At 44.7% G+C, this 17,652-nt stretch overlaps 2 protein-coding genes across 3 annotated transcripts; both read right to left on the bottom strand.

Annotated features, from left to right (window-relative positions):
• Positions 1–255: 255 nt before the first annotated feature.
• Positions 256–9,767, bottom strand: LOC110485350 (zinc finger protein 271). Its single transcript, XM_036948494.1, has 3 exons — positions 9,663–9,767; positions 4,319–5,518; positions 256–2,541 (listed from the first exon to the last, which is right to left on the bottom strand). Exons 2-3 carry the CDS (start codon positions 4,808–4,810, stop codon positions 361–363), a joined length of 2,673 nt encoding a protein of 890 aa, XP_036804389.1. The 5' UTR covers positions 4,811–5,518; positions 9,663–9,767; the 3' UTR covers positions 256–360.
• Positions 9,768–10,091: 324 nt separating this feature from the next.
• Positions 10,092–15,798, bottom strand: LOC110485351 (gastrula zinc finger protein XlCGF26.1). Of its 2 annotated transcripts, none has more exons than XM_021556417.2 (3): positions 15,627–15,798; positions 14,334–15,095; positions 10,092–13,934 (listed from the first exon to the last, which is right to left on the bottom strand). In XM_021556417.2, the coding sequence occupies exons 2-3, from the start codon at positions 14,835–14,837 to the stop codon at positions 12,672–12,674; spliced, it is 1,767 nt and encodes a 588-aa protein (XP_021412092.2). In that variant the 5' UTR covers positions 14,838–15,095; positions 15,627–15,798; the 3' UTR covers positions 10,092–12,671. The 2 variants fall into 2 exon arrangements, with proteins under 2 accessions (XP_021412092.2, XP_036804388.1); XM_036948493.1 differs by having other exon boundaries at positions 10,092–11,082.
• Positions 15,799–17,652: the final 1,854 nt, after the last annotated feature.

Below are 17,652 nucleotides of genomic sequence, written 5' to 3'. Positions count from 1 at the left end.
TTTATGATTGAGCAATTTGCCAAAACCAGCAAATTAATGCAATAGCATTATTGAAATATCAATATATAAATCCATGTTTCTATCCACTTGAAACCACTTTAGCTTCCAGAGGATTCATCTATACAGCTAAACATACGAAAATAAACATCACCATTCAAGACCAGAAAATGTTCTGAGCTCAAATTCATGACTGTATCCAAACCAGACTCACAATTGGGGCCAAGTGGAGAAAAAAACCCCCCATTATTTTCAAAAGCACATGTTTATTTTAAAACATTCTCAAACCTTCAGATCAAAATGAAACAATAAGGGGTGCTGTCGCTCCCGTGTGCCTTCTAGTTTTGGGTCTCCGGTCTTGACTCAATCTCTATGAGAAAGCAGCGTGTTGCTGTGTGCTCCTGTCCCGTGTGTGTCGCGTTGGTGTTTCTTAATGACTTTCTTTTCAGTGAAACCCTTCCCACAGTCGGGGCACTGGTACGGTTTCTCTCCGGTGTGGGTTAGTATGTGCGTTTTCAGCGTGTTCGACTGAGAGAAACTCTTGTCGCAGTAAGTGCAGTGGTGCGGTTTGTGACCCGAGTGTATTAGCCGGTGCCGTATTAAAGAGGCGACTTGAGAGAACTTCATGTCGCAGACGGAGCATTGGAATGGTTTCTCTCCTGTGTGCACTGTCTGGTGACGTCTCATGTTAGTCTTATCAGCGAAGCACCTGCCACACAGAGAGCATTGGTAAGGTTTCTCTCCTGTGTGCTTTCTCTCGTGGATTACCAATCTATGCTTCGAATTGAATTCCTGGCCGCAAGTAAGACAGAGGTATGAATTGTTTTCTCTTACTTGCTCATTTGTTTTCTGATGCTTGGTTCTCTGATGAATCGACAAGGCCTGAAGTACCCTAAAACTCTTCCCGCAATCGGAGCAAAGGTGCTGTTTCTCCTCGTGGGTCACCACATGTTTCTTCAGCGCTCCAGACTCCACAAAGCCTTTCCCACAGACAGAACAGACGTGCGGCTTCGCTACTTGCTCTCTGTGCTGCGTTTTCTGATGTCTTCTCAAGGCGGAGAGGAAGGTAAATCGCTTGCCGCAGTTGGCACAGAGGTGAGGTTTCTCTCCAGTGTGGATCCGCAGGTGGGTCTCTAACCCTGCCTTAGAAGCCAGCCTCTTCCCACAGTGAGGGCAAGGCTCAGAGACCTGTGTCTTTCCTACCTTTTCTCCTTTATGTCTTCTAACATGTGTTCTAAGGTTTGAAGAGTCATTAAATCGCTTCCCACAGAGAGGACACACAAAGGGTTTTTCACCGGAGTGCATACGAAGGTGCCTTTGATAACTATTTGAATGAGAGAAGCGCTTGTGGCATTGGGAGCAGCAGAACGGTTTTTCACCAGTATGCGTCCTCCGGTGGCTTGTCAGCCTTTCCTTTGTTGGGAAATGGCGCTTACATTCAGGGCATTGGAATTGGTTTCCATCTAGACGATGTGATTTGGAATGATTTGTTAAGCTAAGGAAGGACGTGAAAGTTTTTCCGCAATTGGAGCAGAGGTGAGGTTTCTCTCCTGAATGGATGGATTGATGTTTTTTTAAGTATCCAGAATCTCTGAAGCCTTTCCCACAGACAGAGCACACGTGGGGCTTCGCACTGTCTCCTGCGTGGAGTACCTGATGTCTTCTCAGAGACGAACGAAAACAGAAACTCTTCCCACAGTCAGAGCAGAGGTGGGGTTTCTCTCCAGTGTGGGTTCTTTGATGGGACCTCAAGGCTCCTGGTTGATTAAAGACTTTCCCACACACTGAACATTCGTGCCGTTTCACTCCTCCGTGCTCTGAATGACAAAGTTTCTGATGTTTAGTGAAGGAGGGAAGGAAAGCAAAGCTCTTCCCGCAGTCGGGGCAGACATGAGGTTTCTCTCCAGTGTGGGTCTTCAGGTGAATCGTTAGTCTTGTTTTGGTTGACAACTTCTTACCACAGTGAGCACATGGATGAAGGACTTGTTTCTTCACGGCCCCATCATGTTCTGAGGAACCAACATTGTTTTCGGAAGGTTCCTCTTCAAAATGTTCTCCTGAGTGAGTTCTAAAGATGTGTTTCTTTAAGTTGCCTGGATCATTGAAATTCTTCCCACGAGGACAAACGTACGGTTTCTCTCCAGTGTGAGTTAGCAGATGTCTCCTAAGACTTGAATGTGTACTGAATGTCTTTTCGCATTCAGAGCATGTGGTTTCAGAAACATGACATTTCTCTCCAGTGTGAGTTTTCAGATGCCTGGTAAGGCTGGAAAATGTACTGAATACTTTTCCACATTCAGCGCATATATTTTTCTGTTTCTCTCCAGTGTGAGTTAGCAGATGTCGCTCCAGAATGTCTTTTGTGGCAAAACTCTTCCCGCCTTGAGGACAGGAGTGGGTTTTCTTGGAGGTTTTCTGCCCCGGTGTTTTCCTGCAGTCCATCAGCTGCACAGACACCCTCTTCAGACCCCAAATTAAGGCGGTACTTGGAGAGGCACGACACAGGTTCTTCAGGAGAGTGGAGGGGGGCGGGAGAGACGTGTCCTGTAAATCACAAAAATAGAGACGGAATTAATCAGGATGGGAAATGCTCCTCTACCTGTCAATTAATTTTGAAGTCTTTAAATTCCCCTCATCCCCGATTACGTAAGGTCAAGAGGAGGAACCTCAGATATTCTCCTCCAATATATTTTATAGAAGGAAGTTGAGGAATCAATGAAGGACTGTTGAGAAACACTTTGACTGGGATAATAAATACTCCCTTTCCGACTGGGATAATAAATACTCCCTTTCCGGCTGGGACAATAAATACTCCCTTTCCGACTGGGACAATAAATACTCCCTTTCCTACTGGGATAATAAATACTCCCTTTCCGACTGGGACAATAAATACTCCCTTTCCGACTGGGATAATAAATACTCCCTTTCCGACTGGGACAATAAATACTCCCTTTCCGACTGGGATAATAAATACTCCCTTTCCTACTGGGACAATAAATACTCCCTTTCCTACTGGGATAATAAATACTCCCTTTCCTACTGGGATAATAAATACTCCCTTTCCGACTGGGACAATAAATACTCCCTTTCCGACTGGGACAATAAATACTCCCTTTCCTACTGGGACAATAAATACTCCCTTTCCTACTGGGACAATAAATACTCCCTTTCCGACTGGGACAATAAATACTCCCTTTCTGACTGTGATAATAAATACTCCCTTTCCGACTGGGATAATAAATAAATACTCCCTTTGCGACTGGGATAATAAATACTCCCTTTCCGACTGGGATAATAAATACTCCCTTTCCGACTGGGATAATAAATACTCCCTTTCCGACTGGGATAATAAATACTCCCTTTCCGACTGGGATAATAAATACTCCCTTTCCGACTGGGACAATAAATACTCCCTTTCCGACTGGGACAATAAATACTCCCTTTCCGACTGGGATAATAAATACTCCCTTTCCTACTGGGATAATAAATACTCCCTTTTCGACTGGGATAATAAATACTCCCTTTCCTACTGGGACAATAAATAAATAAATACTCCCTTTCCGACTGGGACATTAAATACTCCCTTTCCAACTGGGACATTAAATACTCCCTTTCTGACTGGGACATTAAATACTCCCTTTCTGACTGGGACAATAAATACTCCCTTTCCGACTGGGACAATAAATAAATACTCCCTTCCTGACTGGGACATTAAATACTCCCTTTCTTACTGGGAAAATAAATACTCCCTTTCTGACTGGGACATTAAATACTCCCTTTCCTACTGGGACAATAAATACTCCCTTTCCGACTGGGATAATAAATACTCCCTTTCCGACTGGGACATTAAATACTCCCTTTCCGACTGGGACATTAAATACTCCCTTTCCAACTGGGACATTAAATACTCCCTTTCTGACTGGGACATTAAATACTCCCTTTCTGACTGGGACAATAAATACTCCCTTTCCGACTGGGACAATAAATAAATACTCCCTTCCTGACTGGGACATTAAATACTCCCTTTCTTACTGGGAAAATAAATACTCCCTTTCTGACTGGGACATTAAATACTCCCTTTCCTACTGGGACAATAAATACTCCCTTTCTGACTGGGATAATAAATACTCCCTTTCCGACTGGGACATTAAATACTCCCTTTCCGACTGGGACAATAAATACTCCCTTTCCGACTGGGACAATAAATACTCCCTTTCCTTCTGGGATAATAAATACTCCCTTTCCGACTGGGATAATAAATACTCCCTTTCCGACTGGGATAATAAATACTCCCTTTCCGACTGGGACAATAAATACTCACGCCTCTCACTCTTTGCTCTAGTGTGTGCCTTTCTGGAGATAACTCCGCCTCCAGTCTGTTGCTAGGTAACCAATCCTTGTCTTTCACGTCGCAGTCTGCAGCGTCGTTGGATTGTCTGGGACTCATGGACTCCGCCTCCAACCCGTCGCTAGGTAACCCAGCCCCTCCCTCTCTGCTCCACTCTTCATCACAGTCTACAGCATCCTCAGCCTGGAGGGGACTCGAGGGTGCACTGCTAGCATCCTCCAGTATCCTTTGGATGTCCTCTTTCAGTTGGACTAACCAAGACATTCCCTGCTCCTCTGATTTCATTGAGTCCGTATTGTCCCACATTTCCTCCATGACTTTACGCCGCAACGAGCGGTGATCCATTGCTTTAAGTTCAGATCCATCATGTCCATGATGTTCACACAGGTAACGTAAATTGGCCTCAGTCAAATTCCATAAACTCTTCTCGATTTCATCCATCAACACTCCCTCCTCTCGATTCATTTTGTCCCCGCAGAGTTTGAACGTTTCTTGGTAAAAGGGAGCAATAACAACTGGTTATTGAATGGAGCTGCAACAAGTGTGAGGTGTCTCTTTCCTGTGTCAAATCAAATGTTATATTTTCACATGTGCCAAATACAACATGTGTTGAAACCTTACAGTGAAATGCTTACTGACAAGCCCTTGACACTCGTTTTTCTTAAAACTGCATTGTTGGTTAAGTAAAAAAATAGAGAACTCATATCTGGAGTTGTCATAACACCAGATCTTCTTCCTGTCACCAGAGCAGTGGAATCTCCTTGTGAGGTCCCCTGTGGAAGCTCCTTGTGAGGTCCCCTGTGGAAGCTCCTTGTGAGGTCCCCTGTGGAATCTCCTTGTGAGGTAACATGTGGAATCTCCTTGTGAGGTCCCCTGTGGAATCTCCTTGTGAGGTCCCCTGTGGAATCTCCTTGTGAGGTAACCTGTGGAATCTCCTTGTGAGGTCCCCTGTGGAATCTCCTTGTGAGGTCCCCTGTGGAATCTCCTTGTGAGGTAACCTGTGGAATCTCCTTGTGAGGTCCCCTGTGGAATCTCCTTGTGAGGTCCCCTGTGGAATCTCCTAGTGAGGTCCCCTGTGGAATCTCCTTGTGAGGTCCCCTGTGGAATCTCCTTGTGAGGTCACCTGTGGAATCTCCTTGTGAGGTCACCTGTGGAATCTCCTTGTGAGGTCCCCTGTGGAAACAGGAGAACATGGTGAGAGAAAAGAAACAACCGTTTTGACCATCTATGTAGATGTGTAGCGGGCATTCTGTTTGTGGAGTCTGTCAAATCAAAACATTTTCTACATTAGATTGTCAATCTTACATTTTTTTACTTAAAGTACCGATCAGCAGTTGAAACAATAACAAAGTGTGAACCCCGCCCCTGTTTTGATAAAAAGCGGCGGGATGGGGCAGGAGAAATCTAACCACTCTCAAATTCATTGACAGAGCTATAGATGCAAGGACTGACCATCCATGAAATCTAAATTACACAGTTTTAACTATATTTTGAGACTATACAGTGTTTGTTTACATTTATTTTGTTTACAAACAATCACCTGACCTCAAACCCAATTGAGATGGTTTGGGATGAGTTGGACCGCAGAGTGAAGAAAAAAAGCAGCCACCTTGTGCTCAGCATAGGGGGCAACTTCTTTAAGACTGTTGGAAAAGCATTCCTCATGAAGCTGGTTGAGAAAATGTTAAGTGGCTACTTTGAAGAATCTCAAATATAAAATATATTTTGATTTGTTTAACACTTTATGGTTACTACATGATTCCATATGTGTTATTTAATAGTTTTGATGTCTTCATTATTATTCTACAATGTAGAAAATAGTACAAATAAAGAAAAACCCTTGAATGATTCGGTGTGTCCAAACTTTTGACTGGTACTGTATGTTGTGAATTGCCCATCAGTTGAAAGGAAAGTGGGGGGGGTGTGGAAAGGGGTGGGTGTATGGAAAGGGGTGGGTGTGTAGAAAGGGGTGGGTGTGTAGAAAGGGGTGGGTGTGTGGAAAGGAAAGGGGTGGGTGTGTAGAAAGGGGTGGGTGTGTGGAAAGGGGTGGGTGTGTGGAAAGGGGTGGGTGTGTAGAAAGGGGTGGGTGTGTAGAAAGGGGTGGGCGTGTAGAAAGGAAAGGGGTGGGTGTGTGGAAAGGGGTGGGTGTGTGGAAAGGGGTGGGTGTGTAGAAAGGGGTGGGTGTGTAGAAAGGGGTGGGTGTGTAGAAAGGGGTGGGTGTGTAGAAAGGGGTGGGTGTGTAGAAAGGGGTGGGTGTGTAGAAAGGGGTGGGCGTGTAGAAAGGAAAGGGGTGGGTGTGTGGAAAGGGGTGGGTGTGTGGAAAGGGGTGGGTGTGTGGAAAGGGGTGGGTGTGTGGAAAGGGGTGGGTGTGCAGAAAGGGGTGGGTGTGTGGAAAGGAAAGGGGTGGGTGTGTAGAAAGGGGTGGGTGTGTGGAAAGGGGTGGGTGTGTGGAAAGGGGTGGGTGTGTAGAAAGGGGTGGGTGTGTAGAAAGGGGTGGGCGTGTAGAAAGGAAAGGGGTGGGTGTGTGGAAAGGGGTGGGTGTGTGGAAAGGGGTGGGTGTGTGGAAAGGGGTGGGTGTGTAGAAAGGGGTGGGTGTGTAGAAAGGGGTGGGCGTGTAGAAAGGGGTGGGCGTGTAGAAAGGAAAGGGGTGGGTGTGTGGAAAGGGGTGGGTGTGTGGAAAGGGGTGGGTGTGTGGAAAGGGGTGGGTGTGTAGAAAGGGGTGGGTGTGTAGAAAGGGGTGGGTGTGTAGAAAGGGGTGGGTGTGTGGAAAGGGGTGGGTGTGTAGAAAGGAAAGGGTGTGTAGAAAGGGGTGGGTGTGTGGAAAGGGGTGGGTGTATAGAAAGGGGTGGGTGTGTAGAAAGGAAAGGGGTGGGGTGGGTGTGTAGAAAGGGGTGGGTGTGTGGAAAGGGGTGGGTGTGTAGAAAGGGGTGGGTGTGTGGAAAGGGGTGGGTGTGTGGAAAGGGGTGGGTGTGTGGTAAGGAAAGGGGTGGGTGTGTAGAAAGGGGTGGGTGTGTGGAAAGGGGTGGGTGTGTAGTAAGGAAAGGGGTGGGTGTGTGGAAAGGGGTGGGTGTGTAGAAAGGGGTGGGTGTGTAGTAAGGAAAGGGGTGGGTGTGTAGAAAGGGGTGGGTGTGTAGAAAGAGGTGGGTGTGTAGAAAGGGGTGGGTGTGTAGAAAGGGGTGGGTGTGTGGAAAGGGGTGGGTGTGTGGAAAGGGGTGGGTGTGTGGAAAGGGGTGGGTGTGTGGAAAGGGGTGGGTGTGTAGAAAGGGGTGGGTGTGTAGAAAGGGGTGGGTGTGTGGAAAGGGGTGGGTGTGTGGAAAGGGGTGGGTGTGTAGTAAGGAAAGGGGTGGGTGTGTAGTAAGGAAAGGGGTGGGTGTGTGGAAAGGGGTGGGTGTGTGGAAAGGGGTGGGTGTGTGGAAAGGGGTGGGTGTGTGGAAAGGGGTGGGTGTGTGGAAAGGGGTGGGTGTGTGGAAAGGGGTGGGTGTGTAGAAAGGGGTGGGTGTGTAGAAAGGGGTGGGTGTGTGGAAAGGGGTGGGTGTGTGGAAAGGGGTGGGTGTATAGAAAGGGGTGGGTGTGTGGAAAGGGGTGGGTGTGTAGAAAGGGGTGGGTGTGTGGAAAGGGGTGGGTGTGTGGAAAGGGGTGGGTGTATAGAAAGGGGTGGGTGTGTGGAAAGGGGTGGGTGTGTAGAAAGGGGTGGGTGTGTAGAAAGGGGTGGGTGTGTAGAAAGAAAAATGGTTCCTTGCATTTTTTTTTGGGGGGGGGGGGGGGCAGATCCATATGTGCTGTCAGGTTGGGTGGAGAAGAGGTTGGGGACTGTTGAGGTGGTGAGAGTAACTAGGAGTGGATAAGTGATGATTTACTGTGTTTCTTCAGCCCAGGGGGAGCGGGCGCTACAGATCACACCATTAGGGACATGTGATTTGCTTTGCTCTATGGAGCAGGGTATCTTTGAAAGGAGTGATACATGGGCTGGCATTAAGTGTTGAGGAGGATCAGTTGAAGTTTCCCAGTGTTTATAACCGCCGCCGTTTGGTGCGACACAGACCTGGTGGAGAGTGTGGGGGAAACAGAGAGTGGTAGTGTTCTGTTCTCTCAGACCTGGTGGAGAGCGTGGGGAAACAGAGAGTGGTAGTGTTCTGTTCTCTCAGACCTGGTGGAGAGCGTGGAGAAACGGAGAGTGTTGAGTGGTAGTGTTCTGTTCTCTCAGACCTGGTGGAGAGCGTGGGGGAAACAGAGAGTGGTAGTGTTCTCTCAGACCTGGTGGAGAGTGTGGGGAAAACAGAGAGTGTTGAGTGGTAGTGTTCTGTTCTCTCAGACCTGGTGGAGAGCGTGAGGAAACAGAGAGTGGTAGTGTTCTCTCAGACCTGGTGGAGAGCGTGGGGAAAACAGAGAGTGTTGAGTGGTAGTGTTCTGTTCTCTCAGACCTGGTGGAGAGCGTGGGGAAACAGAGAGTGGTAGTGTTCTGTTCTCTCAGACCTGGTGGAGAGCGTGGGGAACACAGAGAGTGTTGAGTGGTAGTGTTCTGTTCTCTCAGACCTGGTGGAGAGCATGGGGAAACAGAGAGTGGTAGTGTTCTGTTCTCTCAGACCTGGTGGAGAGTGTGGGGGAAACAGAGAGTGTTGAGTGGTAGTGTTCTGTTCTCTCAGACCTGGTGGAGAGCGTGGGGGAAACAGAGAGTGTTGAGTGGTAGTGGTCTGTTCTCTCAGACCTGGTGGAGAGTGTGGGGGAAACAGAGAGTGGTAGTGTTCTGTTCTCTCAGACCATTGGTCTGGAGTAGAGTTTAGAAGAGGGTCAAATAGTGGATTGGGGTGGTGTTTTTTTATTATTATTATAGTTGGCAGGGCAATTTTCCTTTTCCCTAATTTTGTATTACCATATCAATTAACGTACGTAGGCCGAATGGCCTCACACACCAGTACAGTAGGTGGCGCCGTGCGCCCCTAAAAGTTGGATGCGATTCGCCAATCAAATCCTAAAGAAGAAGAAGCAGCTAACGTTAGCTAACATGGCTAATACAGACAGATAATACAACAGTAACTCGTTGATGATTTCATATAGTAGCTACAATCGATATGCCTGTAGCTACGAGTCAGAAAACAATCATTTTATTCGAATAGCGACTCAGTATGAACTACAGCTTAAAACATTGTTTACAAGAGCAATTAGCTAGCTAGGTACTAAGCTAAAAAAAATCAACAGCTAGTCTGAAGAGAAGCTATCCAGCTAAATTAGCGGTTATGTAAACCTAACAACTTGCTAATTACATATTTTTGGACGACCCCCTTCTGGCCGTTAGTAGATACCTTAATGATTTACTCACCGGTTGGATTGTAAACGTAATCCTCTTAGTTTTCAGTCGTCTTCTAGCTACCTGTTCAAACACAAGCGGCCTGTTCACGTTCCAGATGAGAACAAAACAAAGGGGCGGGGCGAACAGGAAGGACTTGAGAGCAGAAGGCGGAGAGAGTCTCGAGAACAGTAATACAACTACGCTCATTGGGGACATAGATACACTCTATTGCGTCATAGCTAAATTCGAAGAACAATTACTCAGTACACGTATTATCCCACGTGCCTATGTCAAATCAAATGTATGTTTCTAGCCCTTCTTACATCAGCTGATATCTCAAAGTGCTGTACAGAAACCCTGCCTAAAATCCCAAACAGCAAGCAATTCTACACAGCACAGAGAGAAAGAGGAGTGTTCAGTGAGTTTACTGGTGATTTTCACTAGTTTTATTGTTTATGATTGAGTAATTTACCAAATGGGGTGATGAAAGCAAACGTGAAAGTAGTTTTATGAAATGATCTATACATTAATCCATTGGGTGTATTTACTCGGGATTTGTCCAAACGAAACTAGTTTTCATTGCATAACATTTTATGTTGCAAAACTGTTTACTATGACCTGCAACTAATGAATGCATCCCATTTTCTATCGGTCCTCGGGACCCCAAGGGTTGCCACGTTTTGGGGTTTGCCCTAACACTACACAGCGGATTCAAATGGTCAAATCTTGATGATTCGTTGATTATTTGAATCAGCTGTGAAGTACTGGAGGGGGCAAAAACTAAAACGGACCGAGTTTGGTTGGGAAACACTGGTTTAAGAAAGATAGATACAAGACCGAAAAATTAGCTCAACTTCATGACTCAGCATCCAAACCAGTCTCACCACTGGGGCCAAGCAGGAACAAACATGTCTTATTATTTGGAAAAACACGTTTAATTTTTAAACATAAAAAAATGAAACATTAGATGAACAACTGTGTGAGACATGTCAACATCTGTAACTTCCTCCTCCAGTCAACGGATGGAACGGAGAATCACCTTTATTCGCCAAACACATTTGCATGTACAGAAATTTGACTCGGTGATATGGTGCTGACACAATAAACAGAATCTAGGCTACAGACAGACAGACAAACAGAATATACGGACAAGATATACACAATTCACATACAATATGTACACTATGGACAGTGTAAGCTAAAAACTACACTATGAACAGTAAGATAAAAACGACAGAGTACACTATGAACACTATAATCTACATTATGAATTGTGCATGTATTGATGTAGAACTAAAAGATGAGTCCAGGGGAAAGGGGGGTACCTAGACAGTTATACAACTAAATACCTTCAACTGAAATGCATTTAACAACTCCTCAGAATCAGAGAGGTGCTGGGGAGGCTGCTTTAAATCCACGTCTTCAGGCGCCCGGGGAACATAACGTGGGTCTGTTAAAAATACCATTCATTAGTTCATAAGCAATGACACATTACAAGAAGCGGATAGAGATACACTCATTCAGAAGAATTGGAGCCTAGACCTTTAAATAAATATATAAACACATGTGGCTAGTTGCTTCTTCAGACTTCTTCTAAACTGCCATGTAATTAATGGATATTATTATTATTATTAATAATAATAATAATAATAATAATACAAACTCATTTATTGCGATAACATAATGCTGCCAGTAGCTAGCTAATGGAGGAAGCATTTAGTGTTCAGTAACTCTGGCTGATCGTTTTCGCTCCAATGCAGCGTGTAAACTGCGTCTTATTCAAGGCAATATCCGTCACAACAGACAGTAAAGCCTTCACACACATATACATACATACATACATACATACACACATACATACATACATACATACATACATACATACATATATATATATATATATATATATATTGGGAATATTCTTTCAAATCGCCACAGAGTTGATATATTCCAGCCGTTCAGAAATATGAGCCTACAGCCCCATGTCGATCACATTGGTCGAGGGTTCAGAAGAGGGGGAGTAAAGCATCGTTTAAAGAGAGAAACTTGAATGTGTGTGTGTGTAAAATAACACAAAACATGATTTGTATCCTTAGTTTTGAGAAAAATGTTTCTAAAGGAGAGGGACGGAGGCGGGGGAGAACACTTTATATTCGTAGCCTCGGCCTATAAATGAACTGGAGACCGCATCCCAAATGGAAAACTGTTTTCAACGTAACCTACTCACGTTCGCAAAACGCTGACGTGTGGACGGTCTATATAAAACATTTTAAAACATTTAGCAGACGCTCTTATCCAGAGCGACTTACAGGAGCCATTTGAGTTAAGTGCCTTGCTCAAGGGCAGATTTTTCACCTATTCGTCTCAGGGATTCGAACCAGTGAACCTTTCGGTTAACCGCTCTTGACCGCTAGGTTACCTGTCGCACTGTATATCTCCGGGTTGCATCCTTTTCACGGGGGCCAACTCACATGCACACTCGCACTCAATGTGCACAGGGACATTGAGTGCGAACTTGAACTTGAAAAACGGCCATAGCGCGAGCCAACCGTAGTAGAAGACAACTGAAGCAACCTCACAACATTAAAAAAAACAAACAGGCAAGTGGTGTCCTTTTTGTGTCCACATTGGTACTGCACCATACACTGCTAAATACATGCCAAAATGGGAGTCATATATACATTTATATATACACACACATATTAGCATATTAGCACAAAACAGGTTCTGGATTCAGGCTAGATAGAACAGTTCAAAGCAAGCAGACAATTCATAAACAGAACACCCAGACACAAAATAATTAGTTAATGGTCGTTTCTTTGTTAAGTCTTTTCAGAGAAAATAAGACAGAAATGAACTATCACGTGGGAGTCGGGAAGGCAGCGGTGTACAATATCTATGTTTTATTTAAAAAATGTTTTAGTAATTTAGCAGACGCTCTTATCCAGAGCGACTCATTCTAATGGAATTCTAATTCTAATGGCAGTTATTTATGCTCTTCAACCCCAGCGTGTGATCTCCTGCTGCTGAGTTACATTCTCACAGACATTGGAACGTTGGAGCGGTTTCTCTCCCGTGTGTGAGCATGTGATTCTTCAGAGCTCTCTTCTCTGAGAAACCTTTCCCACATTCAGGGCAGTGGCAGGGTTTCACTCCAGTGTGCGTTTGCAGGTGTGATTTCAGACCAGATGAAGAAATGAAACTCTTTACACAATAGGTACATCTGTAACGTCTCTCACCTGAATGCACCCTGAGATGCTTTTTAAGATTTTGTGAAAGAGCGAAACTTTTCCCACACTGGGAGCAAAGGTAGGGCTTCTCTCCAGTGTGTACACGCTGATGACTTTTCAATTTCTGCTCATTAACAAAGCGCCGGTCACACTGAGAGCAGTGGTAAGGCTTCTCTCCCGTGTGCATTCTCTGGTGAAATACCAGGTTGCGCTTTGTTGAGAGACACTGATTGCAAACAGGGCAAGGGAAAGATGGCTTTGCTTCGACATGCTGCTTCTGGTGTGTTGTGAAGTGTCCTAATGTTCTGAAACTCTTCCCGCATTCAGCGCAAAGGTAAGGTTTCTCTCCGGTGTGAATACTCTGATGTGACTTCAAGGACGAAGCTGCTGTAAAGCCCCTCCCACAGACGGGACACACATGCGGCCTTTCCCTGTGTTCGGCATGGACCCTCTGGTGAGATATCAAGTGTGCCTGAGTATAGAAGGTCTTCCCACAGTCAGGGCAGAGGTGGAGCTGCTCCCCAGTGTGTAGTCTCTGGTGTTTCCTCAGGGCGTAGGTGCTAGAGAATCTCTTGCCACATTCAGAGCAGAGCTGAGTTTTCTCCGTGTGGCGGATTCTCAGATGATCCTTTAATTCTTTCTTCGAAGCTAGCATCGTCCCGCAGTGAGGACACGGATGAGGGACTTTGACTTTCTTCGTCCCTCTGACCTCACCAGTGTGAAGTTTCTGATGTTTTTTAAGGCTTCTTAACAGACGGAACGTCTCCCCACACTCAGAGCACTCATGAGGTTTGTCTTCGGTATGAACGCGCATGTGGCTTTTCAGGCTTTTTTGACTTCCTAAATTCTTCCCACAGTGATCACAGATATGGGAGCTAGGCCTGTCTCCTGGGAGAGTTTTCTTGCATCGTTTAGCGCTAGACGGGCTGTGACATTTCTCTCCTGTGCGAGTTGTCTTGCTGTCGTCTAGCTGCACAGACGCCCTCTTCTTCAGACAGCGCAGTAGGGCGCTACCGCGGGACGCACGACCCGGGGACTTCGAGAGGGTGGCGGGGGGCCGGGGAGGCTTGTCCTGGAAACGGTAAAAATACCAAATGAAACAGGTTGGGACACCATCCCCTACCTGCCAAGTCTCTCCTCAATTCCTCCTCAATTATTCAAACTACTTCTCAAAATCCATTGCATGAGAAAAGGCCAAGAGGAGGAACATCAGGGGTGTATTCACAAGAACACAAACAGAAGTCAACGGAATGAAAACGGGGAGGGACCTACCCGACTTTGTCTTATATAAAAAACACTTTTTTCCCCCCCGTTGTAAAACTTTTTACAACTGTTTGGAATAATGATTACACCCCAGATGTGGAGAAAGACCAAGAGGAGGAACATCAGATCTTTTTTTATAAAAGGGAGGTCGAGGAATCAAGGAAAGACCTGCGAAACAAAATGTAAGACTGGGAAATCAAGTACTCACCTCTCTCACTCTCTGCTCTGGTGTGTGCCTCTCTGGAGACAACTCCACCTCCAGCCCATCGCTAGCCATCCAATCCCTGACCTCCTCGTCCCTTTCTTCATCACAGTCTACATCATCATCAGATTGGCTGGAACTCATGGGCTCCACCTCCAACCCATTGCTAGGTAACTGAACCCCGCCCTCTCCGTTCCATTCTTCGTCACAGTCTACAGCATCATCATCATCATCAGCAGCACTGCTACCCTCCTCTTGTATCCTCCCGATGTCCTCTTTCAGTCGGACTAACCAAGATATTCCCTGCTCCTCTGATTTCATCGAGTCCGTATTGTCCCACATTTCCTCCAGGATTTTACGCCGCAACGAGCGGTGATCCATGGCTTTAACTTGGAAGCCATCTTTCCCACCGTGTCCATGACGTTCACAGAGGTAACGCAGATTGTCCTCGGTTAAATTCCATAAACCCTTTTCGATTTCATCCATCAACATTCCCTTCTCTCGATCCATTTTGTCCCAAAAGATTCTTAAATGATCCTATTCTGATGAGTTACAATGTGTCTTGGTCCAAAAAAAAGTAGGGTGAGGTGTCTTTCCTTTCATATGGATTCAAAGGTCTCCTAGATCTCTCCTCCCACACTGGGAGTTTCAGGAAGTGCTGCTTTTGTGAGTGTCCGACCAAGACAAGTTATTCCAGGTTCTGAGTTGTCATGACACTGGATCTTCTTCCTCCCACCAGAGCAGGAGGGGAATTCCTTGTGAGGTCACCTGTGTAGATAGGAGGATGTGGTGTAATACAAAAACACTCTATACCACCCAATATCTACATGTATAGTCAGATTCAATTGCTGTCAAGTGTGTCAAATCGATACATTTTCTGTCATTCATTTTAAATATTTTGTTTTTACTAAATAGAACAATATCAGGTGACCATTAATTAATTTAAATATTCCTATGTCGGCTTTTATTTTGAAGGATCCAACCTGGAAGCATAATTCCGCTAGCTAACAAGCTAACTAACATAGCTAACAAGCTAACTAACATAGCTTATTCTATACAGCTAAAATCGATCTGCATGTAGTTACCAGTCAGAAAACAATAATTGTATTTGTGTATCGACTGAGTTTGAGCACAGCTTCAAATGGGTTAGTAGGAGCTATTGGCTAGCTAGCTACCAAGCTAAACAGCAGCTGGTCTAAAGAGCAGATAGCTAGCTAGTGGTTATGCAAACCTAACGACTAATAACGACGTCTGGGCGACCCGTTATGACCATTGGTAGATATCTAATGCTTTACTCACCAGCTCAAGTTTTATGTTTCCCTTTCGAAGTGTTCAATAGTCTTCTAGTTAGCTATCTAACTAGCTTTTCAAAGAGCGGCCTGTACGCTTTCGAGAATATGCAACAAAGGGGCGGGGCCAGCAGAAAGTACGGCGGCTGGGAAAGGACATGAGAGGAGAGCAGTCGCGAAAGGGTGAGAGGTTCGAGCGAAAGGGTTAGTACTAGGTTATACCTTTGCGCAAACCAAAATCTGAAAATATATTTGCAACAACAAAATGTTAAGGTGTGTATCAATTGAACCGTTTGTAAAAAAAAAAACGTTTTTAAAAGATGCAGAAATTAAAGATAAGGTCCTACTGTTTCCAAACCCTAATCGCAAGCGATGCTTGTTAATGTTCAGACCGAGCATTGTGGCTCTTAATTAACAATACTTCCCCATTCAGAAGACGCCTTCGTCCAATTTCTCTTCTGCGTAATGTAATGGAACTGAAAATCATGATCAAGGGCAATACAAGAGTCTAACGAGGTAATTGAGGTAAGCTTGCTAGCTTATTTCAATCACTGGTTGAACAACGTTGTATCCATGTCATTTCAATGAAATTACATTGATCCAACGTGGAATAGACGTTGAATTGACGTCTGGCCCCAGGGGGACTGGATTCTATGATTAGCCAAGATATGACGTGATGTTGACAAAAATCTCTGTCCAGACCAACAAGAGCGACAGGATGTCCACCAAGAAGAGGGGAACTTGTAGCGTGACACACTGTGAGGAGGTAGTTTTTTTTTTTTTTTTTTACAGAACTACCTCAGGTTTTCATTGTTTCTTTTTTAACTTTTTATTTTATTTAGCATGGATGTCATGTCATGTCATGTCATGTCATGTCATGTCATGTGCATTTCCTGTTGAAATCGGTATCTAAAAAGCTCTGTGATACACCACAGCATTCAGCGAGAGGGAACTGACATTCTGGTATAGTACCGTACAAAGAAGTAGAACAAAACTGAAATTTGTATATAAAACATTTCCAGGCTTGACTGCCATGGTGAATAAACATCTAAACATTTCCAGGGTTGACTGCCATGGTGAAAACACATCTAAACATTTCCAGGGTTGACTGCCATGGTGAAAACACATCTAAACATTTCCAGGGTTGACTGCCATGGTGAAAACACATCTAAACATTTCCAGGGTTGACTGCCATGGTGAAAACACATCTAAACATTTCCAGGGTTGACTGCCATGGTGAAAACACATCTAAACATTTCCAGGGTTGACTGCCATGGTGAAAACACATCTAAACATTTCCAGGGTTGACTGCCATGGTGAAAACACATCTAAACATTTCCAGGGTTGACTGCCATGGTGAAAACACATCTAAACATTTCCAGGGTTGACTGCCATGGTGAATAAAACATCTAAACATTTTGTTTCATTTTGGTGGCATTGGCCAATTTACTGAAAAATAACTAGATTTTGAAGCATGAATTAAATGTTTTTAGGGGGAGTTACTACATTTTACAGACGTGCAATAGAGTTGTGATGTCCCATAAAACTGTTGTGACAATTTCACTTAGAGTTTAGAAAATGTTAAGACTGTTTAAAAAAAAATTAGCCAAAGCGATCGATAAACTGTCAAATGTACCATTTATATTCATAAAACATAACTTTAATTATACTGTTTCCGCTTCCTGTTGTCATATTTTTGGATTTACAACACAGTGTCAAAACACCAGTTTTCAATGTCCAAATTCATAATCAATATGCAGAAATAGGTTGTGATACTTTGAAGACCAAAACATAATAATTTACCCTCTACACAAATCCACCGGATGTAGTGATCAAAATACAGTAGCCATATGTAGGAAACCCAAAGTTCCAAAGGCTGGACCTAATATAGTATTTAAGAGGTCATACAATAAGTTGTGTAGTGATTCCAATGTTGTGTTAAGGAATAAGAACAAATTCTTATTTACAATGACGGTCTACCCCGGCCAAACCTGGATGACGCTGGGCCAATTGTGCGCCGCCTTATGGGACTCCCA

Source organism: Oncorhynchus mykiss, chromosome 17, assembly GCF_013265735.2.
Source record: "Oncorhynchus mykiss isolate Arlee chromosome 17, USDA_OmykA_1.1, whole genome shotgun sequence".
Lineage (NCBI taxonomy): Eukaryota > Metazoa > Chordata > Actinopteri > Salmoniformes > Salmonidae > Oncorhynchus > Oncorhynchus mykiss.
This window is presented reverse-complemented; position numbering and strand designations above follow the sequence as displayed.

What these genes read in the sequence shown, in the direction of transcription:
- LOC110485350 (XM_036948494.1), bottom strand. Translation starts at nt 4,810, where the DNA reads ATGAATCGAGAGGAGGGAGTGTTGATGGATGAAATCGAGAAGAGTTTA. An exon ending in TAGAGCAAAGAGTGAGAGGC is followed by an intron (nt 2,542 to 4,318) that starts GTGAGTATTTAT and finishes TGTGATTTACAG; the next exon opens with GACACGTCTCTCCCGCCCCC.
- LOC110485351 (XM_021556417.2), bottom strand. Translation starts at nt 14,837, where the DNA reads ATGGATCGAGAGAAGGGAATGTTGATGGATGAAATCGAAAAGGGTTTA. An exon ending in CAGAGCAGAGAGTGAGAGAG is followed by an intron (nt 13,935 to 14,333) that starts GTGAGTACTTGA and finishes TACCGTTTCCAG; the next exon opens with GACAAGCCTCCCCGGCCCCC.